Source organism: Penaeus chinensis, chromosome 2 (genome assembly GCF_019202785.1).
Source record: "Penaeus chinensis breed Huanghai No. 1 chromosome 2, ASM1920278v2, whole genome shotgun sequence".
NCBI classification, from domain to species: domain Eukaryota; kingdom Metazoa; phylum Arthropoda; class Malacostraca; order Decapoda; family Penaeidae; genus Penaeus; species Penaeus chinensis.
In genome coordinates this window covers 3640252-3658366 of record NC_061820.1, presented here as the reverse complement: position 1 = coordinate 3658366, position 18115 = coordinate 3640252, and the positions used below count along the sequence as shown (strand labels likewise).

Sequence of the window (18115 nt, the reverse complement as noted above, 5' to 3'; positions counted from 1 at the left end):
GAAGGGGAAAGAGAGAAAGGGAAAGGGGAGGGAGGGTAGGGAAAAAGGATGGGAAGACGAAAGAGAGGGGGAGAGACGGAAGAGAGAAAGAAAGAGGAAAGAGGAAAGGACAGAGGAATGAGAGAAGGAAAAGGGAAGAGCGGAGAGGAGAGAGAACAAATAAGGGTAGGAAAGAAAAGTGGGAAGAAAGATGAAAAAAGGGAAGGGTAAAGGAACCAGCGAAAATAAGAGAAAGAGGGAAGGAAAGAAAGATTGGAAAAGGGGAAGAGGGAGGGAAGGGGATTGTAAGGAAGTAAGAAAGTGACAAGGGAATAGGAGGATAAGAGGGAGGGGGGTAGGGGAAGTAAGGGGGGAGGGAATGGAGGAAGAGAGGGAGTGGGTGAGGGAGAGGGAGGGAGGGAATGGAGGAAGAGAGGGATGGAGGAAGAGAGGAAGTGAGTGAGGGAGAGGGAGGGAGGGAATGGAGGAAGAGAGGGATGGAGGAAGAGAGGAAGTGAGTGAGGGAGAGGGAGGGAGGGAATGGAGGAAGAAAGGGAGTGAGTGAGGGAGAGGGAGGGAAGGAATGGAGGAAGAGAAGAATGGAGGAAGAGAGGGAGTGGGTGAGGGAGAGGGAGGGAAGGAATGGAGGAAGAGAGGGAGTGAGTGAGGGAGAGGGAGGGACGCGACCAGGGGAGTGAGGGAGATGACGAGAGGAGTAAGGGAACGGGGGGAGGGAGGGAAAGCGAAGGAGGGAATGACGGAACGGAGGAAGGAAGTGAGGGTAGGAAAGGGGGTAGTAAGGGAGATGAGGAGGATGAGTGATGGAAACTGAGAATAGGAATGAGCAGAGTAAGGGAGGAGAGGAGGGGAGTAACGAAGGAAATGAGGGAACGGAGGACGGGCGTGAAAGAGAGAGAGAGAGAGAGAGAGAGAGAGAGAGAGAGAGAGAGAGAGAGAGAGAGAGAGAGAGAGAGAGAGAGAGAGAGAGAGAGAGAGAGAGAGAGAGAGAGAGAGAGAACGAGGGAATTAAGGAAGAGAAGACAAGAAGGGCGTAAAGCAGGGGCTGAGGATAGTAGACAAGGGCAGTAAGGGAGAGGGAGGAAGGGAGGGAGGGAGGAAGGGAGGGAGGGAGGGAGGGAGGAAGGGAGGGAGGGAGGAAGGGAGGGAGGGAGGAAGGGAGGGAGGGAGGAAGACAGGGAGTGAGGGAGGGCAACGGGCGACCAACCCTGTCACCCATGGCAGGGTAAGCCTCCCTCGCCAAGCCCCGTGACGCGAAAATCAATAAATGAACAATTCTGTCAAGGGCAAAAAACAAAACAGAAATCACAGGCACCATTGCAGGAACAGGCACCCTGCCATCTGCCCCAATCCTTCCTCCCCCCCCCCCCCTCTCTCTCTCTACCCCTCTCTCTCTCTACTCCTCTCTCTCTCTTTCCCTCTCTCTCTCTCTACCCCTCTCCCTCTCCCTCTCTTTCCCTCTCGCTCTCTCTATCCCTCTCTCTATCCTACGTCTCTCTATTTCTACGTCTTTCTCTCTTTCTCTCTGTCTCTCTATCTTTCTCTATGTCTCTCTCTGTACCTCTACCTCTACCTCCTTCTCTCTACATCAACCTATCTCTCTCCCTTTTTCTTTCTCTTTTTCTTTCTTTCTTGCTCTCTTTCTCTTTTCTATCTATCTGTGTCTCTCTCAGTTTGGCCACATCCATATCCACATCACAATGCCATACCCGCATCCATATAACAATTCTTTACTTACACATTTCTATATCCACTCCACTTTACAGTTTCTATCCACATCACAATTCTGTATCCAACATCCACATCACCATTCAAAATCCACATCTACATTCAAATTCCATATTCACATCCACATTCAAGTTCCACAATTTAAAATCCACATCCACATAAAAATTCCAAACCTGCACCCACCATTCAAAATCCACATCCACATTCAAGTTCCACACCCACACCACCATTCAAAATCCACATCCACATTCAAGTTCCACACCCACACCACCATTCAAAATCCACATCCACATAAAAATTCCACACCCACACCACCATTCAAAATCCACATCCATATAAAAAATTCCACACCCGCACCACCATTCAAAATCCACATCCACATAAAAAATACACACCCGCACCACCTTTCAAAATCCACATCCCCACAAAAATTATACATCCACATCACCCATCCGCATCCACACCCACACCCTTACGTAATAAAAAATAAAAAGAAAAAAAGAAAAACTATCATTATTTCCAAGTCAAAAAGGGGAGACTATGGGAAGGGGGGGGGGAGGGGGGGTTAAGATAAAGCCAAGATACTCGATATGTGCAAGTGAATTGGATTGCGTCCATAAATTGATGAGAAATTATTCTATCGCCACCCAATCCTTGTTCGATAGGTCACCCCCCCCCCCTCCATCCCCTCCATCCCTTCCCCCGTCTCATTTCTCTCTCTCTCTCTCTCTCTCTCTCTCTCTCTCTCGCGCGCGCGCTTTCGCTGTCTCTCTCTTTCTCTCGCTCTCTCGATCTCTAGCTCCCTCGCCCTCTCTCTCTCCCTCGCTTTCGCTGTCTCTCTCTTTCTCTCGCTCTCTCGATCTCTAGCTCCCTCGCCCTCTCTCTCTCCCTCGCTTTCGCTGTCTCTCTTTCTCTCTCTCTCTCTCTCCCTCGCTTTCGCTGTCTCTCTCTTTCCTCTCTCTCTCTCTCTCTCTCTCTCTCTCTCTCTCTCTCTCTCTCTCTCTCTCTCTCTCTCTCTCTCTCTCTCTCTCTCTCTCTTGCTCCTTCTCCTCCCCCCCTTCCTTCTTTCCTTCCTCCTTTTGACTTCCTCATCTTCTTTTCTTTCTCCCCTTTCTGTCTCCCCATTACTTTCCTCTTTCCCCTCTTCCTCATCTCCTTCCTTCCTTTTCCTCTCTCTATTCCTTTCTTTCATCCCTCTGTTCCTCCTTTCTATCCCTCTTCTCTCCCTCATTTGTTTCCTTCTCCTAATCTTCTTTTCTTTCCCTCCCCCTCCCTCTTTTCTTTTCCTCTCCTTCTCCTCTTTTCATTCCCTCTCCTCTCCCTCTCTCCTTTTTATTTTCCTTTCCCCTCTCTCTCCTTTATTTCCCTTTCCCCCTCCCTCTTTTCTTTTCCCCTCCTCCTTATTTGTTTCCCTCTTCTCCCCCTCCTTCTATTCCCTCTCCTCCCCTTCCCCCTTTCTGTCTCTTCTCTATTGCCTCCTTTTCCGTTTTAAATGGCCTCCTTCCTTACCCCTCCCCCCTCCCCCTCCCCCCCTCATTCTCTTTATTTGAGGCGTTGTTCCGAAAGGAAATCGTCTTAAGGAGATAGGAAGTGGGAGGAGAAGAGGAAGAGAGGAAGAGAGAAAGAGAATTGGGGAGTGGTAGGAAAAGGAAGAGAGGGGGAGAGGGAGAGAGAAAGGGAGAGGGAGAGAGAAAGGGAGGAAAAGGAAGAGGGAGGGAAATATATATATATAAATAAAATCATACACTGTTCACGTATCTTTTAACGTCTCAATGTATCCATCTTTGCGTCATCAACCTTGACACATAAAGCATACACAAAAAATAATAAATATATAATAAACTGTCTATAGAAAGAGAGAAGGGGAGAGAAAGAGCGTAAGAGGGAAAAGGTGGGAGAGAGAGGGAAAGTGAAAATGAAAGTGAAAAAGAAAGAGACAGAGAGAAATAAAGAAAAAGATAAAGAGAGAACAAACAAGTGGAAGAAAATAAGAAAGAAACAGGAAAAAGAAAAGAAAAAGAGAGGAAGAGAGCAATAAAGAAAAGTAGAAAGAAAAAAAGAAAGATAAAAAAGATAAAAAAGACAAAGAGAAAGAGAGAGAGGTGAACAAAAAAAGAGAAGGTGGCAAAAAAAATATATATGAAACAAATAAAAACAATAGAATTGGTTAAAAGCCCCACAAACAAAACTGACCCAAAATTGACCGTAAAATTCCTCAACATTGTTCGGGAATGTTATCGTCTCTCCCTTCATGTCACGACGGTTATCGCCTTTTTCCCCTCTCCCCCTCCCCCTTTCCCCCTTCCTCTAGCGCCCCTACCCCACCCTCTGGCCTTCCCCCAACCCCCTTCCCCCTTCCTTTAGCGCCCCTACCCCACCCTCTGGCCTTCCCCCACTCCCCTTACTTCTCACTCTGGCCTCTTCCCCCCTCTCTCTGTCTCCCTTCCCCCTTCCTCTCCTCTCCCCACCACCCCTCCCTGGCCTTCCCTACCCCTTCTCCCTCCCTCTAACGTCCTCACCGTCTCTCCTCCTCCCCTCCCTCCCTAATTCCTAAAACCAGACCCTTTTACACCCTCTCCTTTCCCAACCCCCTTTCCCTCCCTTTCCCTCCCCAATATCCTCCCCCTTTCCCTCCCCTCCCTCTCCCCTATCTCTCCTTCTTTCCTTTCCGTCCCCTCCCCTCCGCCTCTCCCTCCCCCCTCCCTCCCCCCTCCCCCACCCCAAGTCTTTCCTTAAGGACGTTGCTGCTCGTATGTCTGTTTGTCTTTCTCTCCTTCCTACTTTCTTTCTTGCTTTTTAAATGGTTACTTTGTTTTGATTTTGACAAGATTCTTGGAATCTGATGTATATTTCAGTTATATATAAATGAGAATGTATTCGTAAATAAATATTTTTTTTTTACTTCATATTATTCAGGAATTAAGACAAAGAGAGAGAGAGAGAAAGAAAGAAAGAAAGAAAGAAAGAAAGAAAGAAAGAAAGAGAGAAAGAGAGAAAGAGAGAAAGAGAGAAAGAGGAGAAAGAGAGGAAAGAGAGAAAGAGAGAAAGAGAGAGAAAGAGAAAGAGAGAGAAAGATAGAGAAAGAGAGAAAGAGAGAAAAGAGAGAAAGAGAGAATGGAGAGAAAGAGAGACAAGAGAGAAGGAGGAGAGAAAGAGAGAAAGAGAGAAAGAGAGAAAGAGAGAAAGAGAGAAAGAGGAAAGAGAGAAGAGAGAAAGAGAGAAAGAGAGAAAGAGAGAAAGAGAGAGAGAGCGAACCAGAGCCAGTACATACATATACATCAAAATCATAACCGTTTTAACTCGAATAACATGTCATCAATATCCACAAACATTCATAGTACACATTACTTTTTATTATATTTATTCTCAATAAATCCCCTTTCAATCTTTTTTCCTTCGAAGAACCACAGGCATAAATACTGGATTAATATCTTGAACGATTCAATCATTCTCATGTCACTTGTATTTTCCATGTTGTGAGGGAACTGCCTGAGAGGGGGTGAGGGGAGAGGAAGGGGGGGAGGGAGGAGGGGAGGGAGGGAATGGAGGAGGGAGGAGAGAAAAGGGAAGGGAGGAGGGAAGAGGGAAAAAGGAAGGGAGGAGGGAGGAAGGAAGAGGGAAGAGGGAAGTGAGGAGGGGAGGGAGGGAATGGAGGAGGAGGAGGGAAGGGATGGAAAGAGGGAAGAGAGGAGGTAAAAAAGGGAGAGGGAGGAGAGAAAAGGGAAGAGGGAAGGGTGTGGGAAGGAAGAGAAAAGAAGGGAGAATGGAGAGGAAAAGAAAGGAAGGCATATCAAGGGAGGAAACGACGGAGGGTAAGGGAAGAGGGCATGAAGACGCAAAAAAAAAAAAAAGCAACAGCCCCCCCCCCCCACCCCAAAAAAGAAAAAGAAAATAAAAATGATAATAAATAAAACAAAAGATGCACAGAAATCTCGAAAAGGAAGGGAAATAAAAACGCAAGCTAAAATAAATAAAATAAAAAGAGTGACGAAAAGAGTGAAAGAAAGAAAACAAAACAAAAACAAAACACAAACAAAACGGATAAAAATAGGAAAGAAAAAAATAGCCAAAAAAAAAAAAAAAAAAAGTGACGAAAAAAATTACGGATTGAGAACGTGAGGTGAAGAGACGGAATTAAAAAAAAAGGGGGGGGGAGGGGAGGGGAGTGGAGTGGAGGGGAGGGGAGTGGAGTGGAGTAGATACACACTCCATAAAAGAGTATCCTTTCATTCTCCGTGTTCCATAACCCCAATTCTCTCCTCTATCCAGCCGTGTCAAGCACTATCTGTTACAACCCGGATCTAAAACTTGTATTTTTTTCCTCCCTCTCTCTCTCTCTCTCTCTCTCTCTCTCTCTCTCTCTCTCTCTCTCTCTCTCTCTCTCTCTCTCTCTCTCTCTCTCTCTCTCTCTCTCTCTCTCTCTCTCTCGTTCTTTCTCTTGTTATTTTCTCTTTCTCTATCTCTCTCTCTCTCTCTCATATACTCATACTCAGTCTCTATGGGTTAACTATAAACCTTTTTTATTTACTTCATTTATTCATTTTTTGTTTATTCAGGAAGTCGCGGCTATGAAAAGGTCTGTCTCTCCCTGCTTCTCCTACCCCCCCCCCCTCCTACTCCCCCTCGCACCCCTCCACACAGAGCCCGAGTGAACGGTTTTTCTGCAGCACGTGCAACTCAATCAGGCAGTTGCGGGCTGAAGGGGAGGGGAGAGGAGGGGAGAGGAAGGAGGAGGGAGGAGGGGAGAGGGGAGGGGAGAGGAGGGGATAGAAGGGGGGTAAAGGAGAGAGGAGGGAGGAGGAAGAAGAGGAGGGAGGAGGGGGAAGAGGAGGGAGGGGAGAGGAGGGGAGAGGAGGGAGGAGGGAGAAGAGGGGAAAGAAGGGGGAAGAGGAGGGAGGAGGGAGAAAAGGGGAGAGGAGGGGGGGTGTGAGGGGAGAGAGAGAGGGAGAGGGGGAAAGGGGGGAGGTAGGATGCAAGGTTGAGGGGGGAATGAAGCAGGAATTGAGAGGTGAAGGGTAAGGCAAGAGGACTCTGGTTGAAGGGGGGTTATGGGTCAGGACAAGGGGTATAGAGGGGGCAGGGGGCATGAGGCTAGACGAGGGACATGCAACTGTCAACGCGCCGTGACAACAGTCCTTTCTAACAAGTGACAAAGTTTTTTTTGTTCTTTTTTTTTTTTTTTTTTTAGGATGGAACAGAATGGAAAAAAAAAATCACCACCATCGAACAGTTCCTGCGTGGTGAAGGTAAAAAGTTGAAAATCTGAGAAACAGATTGGAAAGGGAGTTAGCGGGAGATAAAGTTAAATGAAAGAGAGGTGATAAAGTGAAATTAGTAATAAAGAAAAGAAAAAAAAAGGAACGAAACAGATGAGAAAGAGACGTTAAAAGAGAGAAGAAAAGATGCAATGAACGACAGAGACGACAGAGAGAGAGAGAGAGAGAGAGAGAGAGAGAGAGAGAGAGAGAGAGAGAGAGAGAGAGAGAGAGAGAGAGAGAGAGAGAGAGAGAGAGAGAGAGAGAGAGAGAGAGAGAGAGAGAGAGAGAGAGAGAGAGAGAGAGAGAGAGAGAGAGAGAGAGAGAGAGAGAGAGAGAGAGAGAGAGAGAGAGAGAGAGAGAGAGAGAGAGAGAGAGAGAGAGAGAGAGAGAGAGAGAGAGAGAGAGAGAGAGAGAGAGAGAGAGAGAGAGAGAGAGAGAGAGAGAGAGAGAGAGAGAGAGAGAGAGAGAGAGAGAGAGAGAGAGAGAGAGAGAGAGAGAGAGAGAGAGAGAGAGAGAGAGAGAGAGAGAGAGAGAGAGAGAGAGAGAAGGGGAAAGAGAACGCCAAAGGAGAAGAGAGAAAAAGAGAGAGGGTGTATAAGAGAGAAAAGCTGGAGACAGACAGAGAGAAAAAGAGAGAGGCAGGAAGGGAAAGAGAATGATAGACGAAAGAAATCCAAAACCAAACAAACCGTTTTCCAAATATGCAACACACCCAAACAAACAAACGTTCATCTCAAAAGCTAAAGAAAACGTTCATTCACACTTTTCGTGATACACAACACACACAAACAAACAAACGTTCTTCTCAAAAGCGAAAGAAAACGTTCACTCACACTTTTCCAAATACGCAACACACACAAACAAACAAACGTTCTTCTCAAAAGCTAAAGAAAACGTTCACTCCTGCAGCTCACTCCCTCTTCAACAGCAAAGCCAACAGACTCCGCACAATAAACGTCCAGAAACAACATGGCGACCGACACCGCCTCGGCCGAAAACGTTCGAGACAAACGTTTGACTCGAGAGAAAAAAAATACTCAAGAAAGAAAACTTATAAACGGGGAGTAACTCTTGTAAATTTCCGTAAATGTCTGAATGCATGAGGCGTGAATTTAATTATTGCAATTGCTCGTCTTGGCAGATATTAGCGGATGCATTGTTGGATGAGATACATTGACTGTTGTTATAATTTGTGGAAGACGTATGGTTACAATGCGTCTCTGTATTATTATCCTTTTCTGCATATGCTCGTTCAGTATTTCAGCAAAGATGTACTTGTAAAAGGGATTTGTAAAAAAGATAATTTTCAACGAAAAGAAGCGAAACTTTATAAAGAGATTTTCTTAACTGATACTTTTTTTTCATACGGTTCTGTAATATTTGTTTCATATCGTATTTTCCGCTTATAGAGATGCAAATGCATACATAATTGTCTATATGTATTATTTATATAGATATATATATACAAAGACACATACAAACACACAAATAAACACACACACACACACACACACACACACACACACACACAAACACACAAACACACACACACACACACACACACACACACACACACATACACATACACATACACATACACACACAAACAAACTCACACTACAACCCCCCCCACATACACACACACTACAACCCCTCCCCCCCCACACACACAACACCCCCCCCACACACACACTACAACCCCCCATCCCCTCCCCACACATACACACACACGCACACGGCCTTGAAGATGGCGCTGCCTCCCGTCACGTCACAACAATCTTGCGAGAACTCTCAAAATGGCGGACGTGTCGGTCCCCCCCCCCCTGTCCCCTACCCCTTCACCCCCACTGTACCCCCACCCCCGGTCTAGCCTCTCTATTATATTTTAACCTCGTGTTTTTTTGTTTTTTTTTTCGTTTATTTATCTATTTATTTGTTTATTTTTGGAGTGGAATTCGTAGCGATTCTTAACGTGCAACGAGATCGATAAAAAACGCCTTCTGACATCTTAATTCAACGCATGATTGAATGATAATATAAATACTCAAAAATATCAATCAAATCATTTAATTCCATAACATATATTTTGGGTCGAAAATCTCGGATAAGAAGACTCAAATCAGGGATTTAAAAAAATATAAAAAAAATGTCTCACATTCTACCAAGGTCAAAAGGGATTCACAAGTAAATAAGTGAATTAACATAAATATAAGTTCATATACACATAAGAGAAAAAAAAAAAAGTATTCCTCACATACCTTATAGAAAGAGAATTCAAGCCTCTATTGTTCGTATCAAAGCCTTTATTACATGAATTCCTAACAGTTTTGTTTTTCTAATTCGTCTAATTCAACCCTAATTAATTAAAATCACTAATTCCAAACACAACATTTTTTTTCTCCAATTCATCTAATGAAATCTAAATCGACTCGAAATAATTTAATAAATAACCAATCCATCGAACCGGAAATTAATCAATATGATAATTTCATATAATCTTTAAAAATCAACTTCTTTAAAAATAGTAAAAAAAAACAAAAAAACATAATCAATCGAACAGATTAAGCACCCTACTGTATTTAAAAAAAAAGCCAACAGACAGACAAACAGACAAATCGACCTGGAATTGAATTAATCTCCTGACATCTGAATTTCGCGACGCTCAAGCTCTCCTCTCTATCAAAAGCTTACCCGGTCCGCGTGCAGAAACGACGGGCGTTCGGCAATTAAATCCGGTCGGTATCGATCCGCCCTCATATGCGAACGCTGCCGATACGAGCGCTCCCCGTGTGCACATCCGCGGACGTTCGTACGTGGATACGTACATGGATGCTCATGGATATATATGTACATGGATTTATATGTATTGGTACGTATATACATGGGTATATACTGATATGCATACGTGTATACATATATGGATATAAATTGATACGTATACATTTATATATTGATACGTACGTAAATGTATGTATACAAATACATATAGATACATACGCGGACATATAAAAGGAGACATAGCAAAGAACACACTCACAAAAGCGCATACACGTACATACTGACACACATGCGCCAGAAGTTCATATATGCATACGCATATACACACACATGTACATACGGGATACACACACCTGTACACACCAGGTACACACACCTGTACACACCAGGTACACAAACACACACACACACACACACACATACACATACACATACACATACACATACACATACACATACACATACACACATATACACACATACACACATACACACATACACACACACACACACACACACACACACACACACACACACACACACACACACACACACACACACACACACACACACACACACACACACACTCCTGTACACACAAGTTACACACACATATACTGTACACACAAGAACAAACACAGACACTCACATCTACACACACACGCACACACACAATAGATAAGACAAACGCACACGAATACGAGCAAGTGTGCCAAACAACGCATCTCGGCGATACACACTTTCATCTTTAGCCTAATTCAATATCATATACATCCCGGTTAAAAATAAAAATAAATCTACGTGGGCCCACACACACGAAAAAAACCAAAAAACTGACACGTTTTAAAAGTGAAGTTAAATCTAATTACCGAATAATTCTGTCTGGGTTTTACGAGCAATAACATAACTACAGTAAAACCGGTGGGAATTTATGGCGAAAATCTATTTCAAAAACAACTATGTACACATCCGGGTTACAAAAACACAAAAAAAAATATATGTACACGTGCAAAAAAAAAAAAAAAAAAAAAAAGAGAGGAAAAAAATGTTCAAGGGAAAAAAAAAAAAAAAGGAAAGGGAAAAAAAAAAAATGTACTGTATATATGTACACAACGGAACGAGTGCAGTAAAGCAATATATTTTGTATTCGTTTAAATCGAGTAAATAGTTGCTGAAAAAAAAAAAAATCACTGAAATTTTGCAGTTACAGCAATTAATGTTTTGTTGTTGTTGCTATTATTTGTTATTTTTGTTGTTGTTGTTGTTGTTTTTCATGTATAAATTCCGCATACATCTACTTTAATAAAACACCGATAACAATAATGATAATAGCTTTCGCGGTCCAAAGTAAATAAAATTACTATTATGAAACTAATCATCGTATTGCTAAGATGACTATGATTGAACATGAAAATATCATTATCGAAGATGAATGATATTTAAGTCATCAAATATCGGTCGCAGCTTCATCGTGTTCATAAAAAATGTTAAATCATTTATTGTGATATCCATTTCTTTCTAAAGCTTTCAAATACTGATCGGTACATCGGAAAATAATATAATTAACGGATCTTTTATCTTAAAACTAATGTCCGTAAATTAAATAAGTTGATATGAAGAAACATCATCTACACATTAACCAACGCCAATGAGGAAGTTCAGTTCGCAAACACATAAGCAGACACACATACACACACATACACATAATCAAACACATACACATGTATATGCACACACACACACACACACACACACACACACACACACACACACACACACACACACACACACACACACACACACACACACACACACACACACACACAGATGAAAGGATAGATAGACAGTTATACACATATATATAGAAAGTTCAACCTACCTTTTTTCTCGTAGTCTGCTAAGGAAAATCTCCTTCCTTAAGTAATAACAAGCAAACAAAACAAAATACGAAATAAAGGAGAGAGAAGAGAGAAGAAGAGAAGAAGAAAACAAAATGTTTCCATTCGACACTATAACAAGTCGAGAATCTATATGAAAAAAATATATATATATCTAATACTTCAAAAGATGAACATGAGTGCCATCTAGAGAAAACATTTATTGAACCTAAGTCTCTAAAAAACTATTAAAACTATTTTAAAAAAACGAGGAATTGGTGTTGAAATCGCGCAAAGAGAAACAAGCATTGGTCTATGTCTTCAAAATGGAGTCTAAAAATAGCTGAATACAAGAGTGGGAGAGAGAGAGGGAGAGAGAGAGGGAGAGAGAGGGGGGGAGAGAGGGAGAGAGGGAGAGAGGGAGAGAGGGAGGGAGAGAGAGAGGGAGGGAGGGAGGGAGGGAGGGAGGGAGGGAGAGAGAAGAGAGAAGAGAAGAGAGAAGAGAGAAGAGAGAAGAGAGAGAAGAGAGAGAAGAGAGAGAAGAGAGAGAAGAGAGAGAAGAGAGAGAAGAGAGAGAAGAGAGAGAAGAGAGAGAAGAGAGAGAAGAGAGAGAAGAGAGAGAAGAGAGAGAAGAGAGAGAGAGAGAGAGAGAGAGAGAGAGAGAGAGAGAGAGAGAGAGAGAGAGAGGAGAGAGAGAGAGAGAGAGAGAGAGAGAGAGAGAGAGAGAGAGAGAGAGAGAGAGAGAGAGAGAGAGAGAGAGAGAGAGGAGAGAGAGAGAGAGAGAGAGAGAGAGAGAGAGAGAGAGAGAGAGAGAGAAGAGAGAGGAGAGAGAGGAGAGAGAGGAGAGAAGAGAGACATTGAAACGGATGTTATTAAAGGTCAGGTTCTGTAATCAAGTCTAGACACAAAAGACTTGTGTAAAGGAAAAGAAAAAGGACTAGTGAGTATGTGTTTACATACATACATACACACACAACATATATATATATATATATATATATATATATATATATATATATATATATATATATATAAATATATTATATATATTTATATATATATATTATATATATTATATATATTATATATATTATATATATTATATATAATATATAAATATATTATATATAATATATAAATATATTATATATATTATATATATAATATATATATTATATATATATTATACATATATCATATATATATTATTTATATATATATCATATATATATTATTTATATATATATATATTAAAAGAGAAAAAAAAAACAATAGAAAAGAGAAAGAAAGAGAAAAGAGACCCCCCTGATTCAAAATAAAATGAATAGCGCAAACCAGCAGCCTCTCGCTCCAGTCGGCGGCCTCACCTGTGGTTCTAAGCATCGGGGAGGAATTGATGTGGTCGGCCCTGGTGTGCGGAGCGCCGGGGGCCGCCGCAGTCACCTGGATGGATTGCTGCGCCCTCTGGTCACCTCCGGAGCCGCTCATGGTGACTGCAGCGAGGGCACCCGAGTCGTAGTAGGTGCCAGCTGCTGCCAAACGTTCAGCCTGCAGGTGGTAATGTAACATATCCTCTGTCACATCTCCCTGAAAACATTGATTCGAGCTCTTAGGGGAGTCAGCAACATACCCACCAGCAACTACTGGGACTTTGCAGAAAATTGCGATTTTGTTTCGTTTTTTTCTGTTTTTTTGGGTAGTATCACCACATTTTTTTTCTGTTTTTTTTTTTTTTCTTATATTTTGTTCCTCACCGTCAGTGTTGGCGTGATGGGTGCCGTGGGCGTGAGGGTGGGCGTGGCTACCGCTCCGGACTCGTAGTAAGCCGCTGCCTTGAATCCGTCCGCGGGCGTGGGCGTTTGTGGAGAGACGCCCGTGATGGAGGCGCCCGTGGCTGAGGGGAAGTATCCACAACCGGCCGGGAAGCCTGAGGGCGAGGAGGGGTAAGCCAGGTCAGAGGGAGGGAAGTGGCGCCACGGGTCAAGATTGAGGTCACAAAAGGTCAAGTACAAAAGAACTCTGTTACAAAGGTAAGAGAGTTTTGGTTAAAAAGGGAAAGATTTAAAAAAAGAAAAGGTTGTCATCATTGAAAAAGATGCACCTTCTACTCTTGTCTTCTGGGTGTTTGTTGAGCCGGAAATAGTCAATGCACCGAAGCGGTTAAGATCAAAAGATTATTTTTTGGCAGAGGTTTAAAAGAGTTAACACTGGTTAAAACAGTTGACATGCAAAACATACAACCATAAAAATATATATACGACTGCTTTCCGGCCAAGAGTAGATTGAAAGAGTTAGTGACAAAAGTGTTAGTTTGGAGTTTGTGAAGCCTCAAAGCACATATATAAATGTCACCCTTAAAATAACAAATGCTCTAAAAACGGGTCTATGTTTCTCTGGGCAGGAACATGCCAGCCCAAAACGAGAAAGACTTGTCTAAAAAACAGACTAAGTTTCGGATACAGGAAAACATCTCTAGAAAAACTACGGATTAGGACTAAAAGTTTTCTAGACTAAAAGTAGTCTGCTAAAGTACCTGTAAGAGGAACATATGATTAGCTAGTTAGTTCATCACAAATGAAGAATCTAGTATTTCATCATCACATTGAGTAGTCTAGTATTGCATCTTGATCTAATAACTTCTAGTATCTTATATCATAATCGCAGATTATGACAGCATCATGACTAGTATTCTACATTCACCTAGATTAGAGTAATAGTTACTATCTATATTAATTTCTAAACATTGTTATAATCAAACAGAGAAGAAACGCGCGCCAAACACTGGCTAGCTCTATAGATACTATGACCTATAGATGCTATAGTCTATATATACTATAGTCTAGAAGAAGTAATTCTATGGGAGGTTCAAATCTTCTTTCTTCATTCTTCCTCTATCCCATATCATTCGTTCTAGAACATCTTCTAAGAAGTTTCACCTAAGTGGTAACATTTCTTTCTAAGGGAAAATGTTGTGAGAGAAAGTTGCTAAGTCTATCTTGTGGTCTAGTTTCTTCAGCTAGTCTTGAATCACAGGAATGGCATCGCACAACACATCATCGCGATCTTCGTCGTCAAGGTACTTACTTCGCTGGACTAATCCTTCTTCTGAGATCTTCCCTCGGGCATTTCACTCTTTTGTTTTGGGTTTATAAATATCCTTACGTTGTTTTGCTTTTTTTTTTTTTTTTGTATCATCATTTTTTTGCTGATATATATATTTTTTTTTTTTGCTTTTTTTTTGTTTTGTTTTATTTATATGAGTCATAATACCCCCTTTTTTATTATATATAATTTGTTCGTGATTATATATTATGTAAGACTTACTCAAAAACTCAACAAGGAAAATGGTTACAATTGTTTATTTTTAACAAGTCTAGGTACTAATGGGTTAAAAAAAAATATAAAATGATTTTAAAAAAGGCTGATAGGACAGGAACCTTAGATTTCTTCTAAGTTCAAACTTAACAACTATCTTCTTCTTTCTTGACTATAAATCACTACAAAGTTATTGCAATGAAGGATACATTTCTTTTGGTTTAGTTCATTAAACAAAAAAGAGAATCTAGCATAACGGAAAAAAATCACAAACATTTTTTTTGTTGCATATTAATCAGTGAAAAAAATACAACTACGTACAAACACGTTCATTTATATTGTCATATTTTAATGGGGGTATTACGTGCACTAACCCTTGGCATGGTAAATGGGGACCCATTAACTCCATAAAAAAATGTATGGATTTCAAATATAATTTTATATATATATATGGTGATTTTACACACATACAAAAATATATAATTGCTATACATCTTTTAATCCCGATTTTTATATATAATTATTTGTATTTTCCTTCTGATACATAAACTTCTCAAAGAGGTATCTGGTACTACAAATTCCCTAAAAAAAGCCTTCGTGAATAATAATAAAAAAAAAGATAATAATAATAATAATAAATATACATATATAAAAAATCCATTACAACTAGAACCCACAAGAGAAAAAAAAGTGAAGAAAAAATGTATCTGCATTATTAAAAGTTGGATTAGCAAGAGTAACATTTGCTACAACGAACTTAATGCTTTTCTTACCAGGTGCCAATACATGGACGGCGCGTATTGGGGCAACCGAATTGGAGGCTAGGCCTTTGCTGGAGCTTTGACTCTCATTTCTGATGGGTATGGCTGCAGTCAGGCCTATAACCACAGAAAACGTGGTCAGCTGTGATCAGCCTTAGGGGGGTGGAGGGTTGGTGTGTGTGTGGGAGGGTGGGGGGTGGGGGGTAGGAGGGTGGAGGGGGGAAGTTGGGTTAGGTTGGGTTGGGGCGGATGGAGGAGTTGGGGTGGAGTGAGGGGGGAGGGAGGAGGGGGGAAATGGAGGGCTGTTTGAGGGCATTGGGTGGAGGGGTAGAGGGGGAGGGAGGAAGGAGGGAGTTAGGGTAGGGTAGGGTAGGGGTGTGATTGGCTTCGAATGGGGGGGGGGGGGGTGTTGGATAGGGAGTTGGGGATGGGGATGGGGAGGGAGGGTAGGGTGTGTGGGGGGTAAGAGGGGGGAAGAGAAGGAGGAGGAGGAGGAGGACGAAGTGAAGATAAATATATCCAAACTTTTTACACCTCTGGGATAAATTGGAAGAGGGGAGGGTGGTAGGGTAGGGGAGGTATGGATGGGGGGGGGCAGTGGTTATCTTTATGCTCATTATTTGTCTTTTCGCTTTTTTTAAACATTGGGATTCTTTTTCTTAAACTGTAATGATAATATTTGCGTATATGCGGACTATGGTCTTACCCACAAACATAGGTAGACTGGCTAAATATGTACATGCATGCACTGTAACTATGTATGTTTATTTCTGTGTGTGTGTGTGTGTGTATGTGTGTGTGTGTGTGTGTGTGTGTGTGTGTGTGTGTGTGTGTGTGTGTGTGTGTGTGTGTGTGTGTGTGTGTGAACATGTATTTATAAATGTACGTGTACTTGTACACATGTGTATATGCACCTGCATGTATACATGTACATATATATGTAAGTGTACGAGTAGTTGTGCTTGTACATGTATAAGTGTTTGTTTGTGTGTGTGTGTATGTGTGTGTGTGTATGTGTGTGTATGTGTATGTGTATGTGTATGTGTATGTGTATGTGTATGTGTATGTGTATGTGTATGTATGTGTGTGTGTGTATGAGTATGTGTATGAGTATGTGTATGTGTGTGTATGTGTGTGCATATGTGTGTGTGTATGTGTATGTGTCCATATAGACATATATACATGTCTGCGTATGCAAATATGGATACGCATATGTATCAGTACACGTATGTAACTTTGACAAGTATCTGCGAAAACCATTAGTGACAAGAAACGCTCAAAGACAAATAAGATAACCAGCATTAATTTTCTCTTCAAATATATATAAATCACATCTACAAGGGAAAGTTCCTCCCAAGGGCTCGCTTCTGAACAACCAACCCGAAGGCGGGAATTTCCCCTCTAAGGCTGAACACAGCTTTATCATATAACATCATAAACTCGGCAAAGTACAACAGAAGAGCATCCTAATTGTCATAAGAAATGGACGGCACACAATCGTACAGCAAAAGGCTATATATATATATATATGTATATTGTAACATTGGGAGGTTGGGGGAGCTTAAGTTCTACAGCAGTTGTAGGGTACACTGAAATAAATCCTTGGAACATATGTATATATATTGTTTTGTTATTGAAATGTCCACTTCGCCCCTGTCGTAAATTCCCCGCCAAAAGCTATGAGGCAAACACAAATTCAAATTATTGGCGGGAAATTACATTCAAAGACTCAGGGACCGTTACATCTCGTACTACTTTAATCTTTTATGAAGAATTTACGTTTATTATCCTCCTTATTTGTATATATATATTTTTTTTACAAAAAATGAGATGTATGTATATAGCCCTACAATGCTCGTAATAAAATACAAGTATATATAAAAGGGGGAGGGGGGGCGGGAGGGGGAGAGAAAGAGATAGAGCTACAACACAGCCATTAATCTCGGCCTCTATAATAATAATAATAATAATGCCAAAGAAGCAGTTTTAAGAAGGGGGGGCGAGGGGGCGAGAGGGGGGGGGCGGAGCGGGAGGAAGAGGTAAATCTAAGATTGCCATCATCTTAAAGATTCTCTGAATACCTATTCAAACGTCAGGCTTTCTTCTCTACCATTACATAGTTCCCTAACTGGTTCTACTTGAATAATCATAGTCATAGGAAAATACTATGTTCGCGCCTACTCCTAGTTCACCGCCAAAGTTTACTGCACCTCTAAAGAGAAATATGTAAGAAACAAACTAGAATTACGAGAAATCTAGATTTGACTAGAGTTTCTAGAAGTCTAAACATTGGGTCAACCCTTACTCATGCCTCGGGTATCATGCATGCTCAGCTTATATCATCTAGAACACTCTAGACTGAAGTATTTGGCAGAGATACTAAAAGGAAATAGAAGTTGTT

At 41.5% G+C, this 18115-nt stretch overlaps 1 protein-coding gene across 1 annotated transcript in view; it reads right to left on the bottom strand.

Annotated features, from left to right (window-relative positions):
- The window catches only part of LOC125031217, a 105185-nt gene that overhangs the window by 21793 nt on the left and 65277 nt on the right, over positions 1-18115 (bottom strand). The window contains exons 6-8 of the mRNA XM_047621843.1: positions 15727-15831; positions 13393-13565; positions 13006-13225 (exon numbers count right to left, since the gene is read on the bottom strand). Of these exons, the coding sequence (XP_047477799.1) occupies positions 13006-13225; positions 13393-13565; positions 15727-15831 (498 nt within the window). The remainder of the gene's footprint in view (positions 1-13005; positions 13226-13392; positions 13566-15726; positions 15832-18115) is intronic.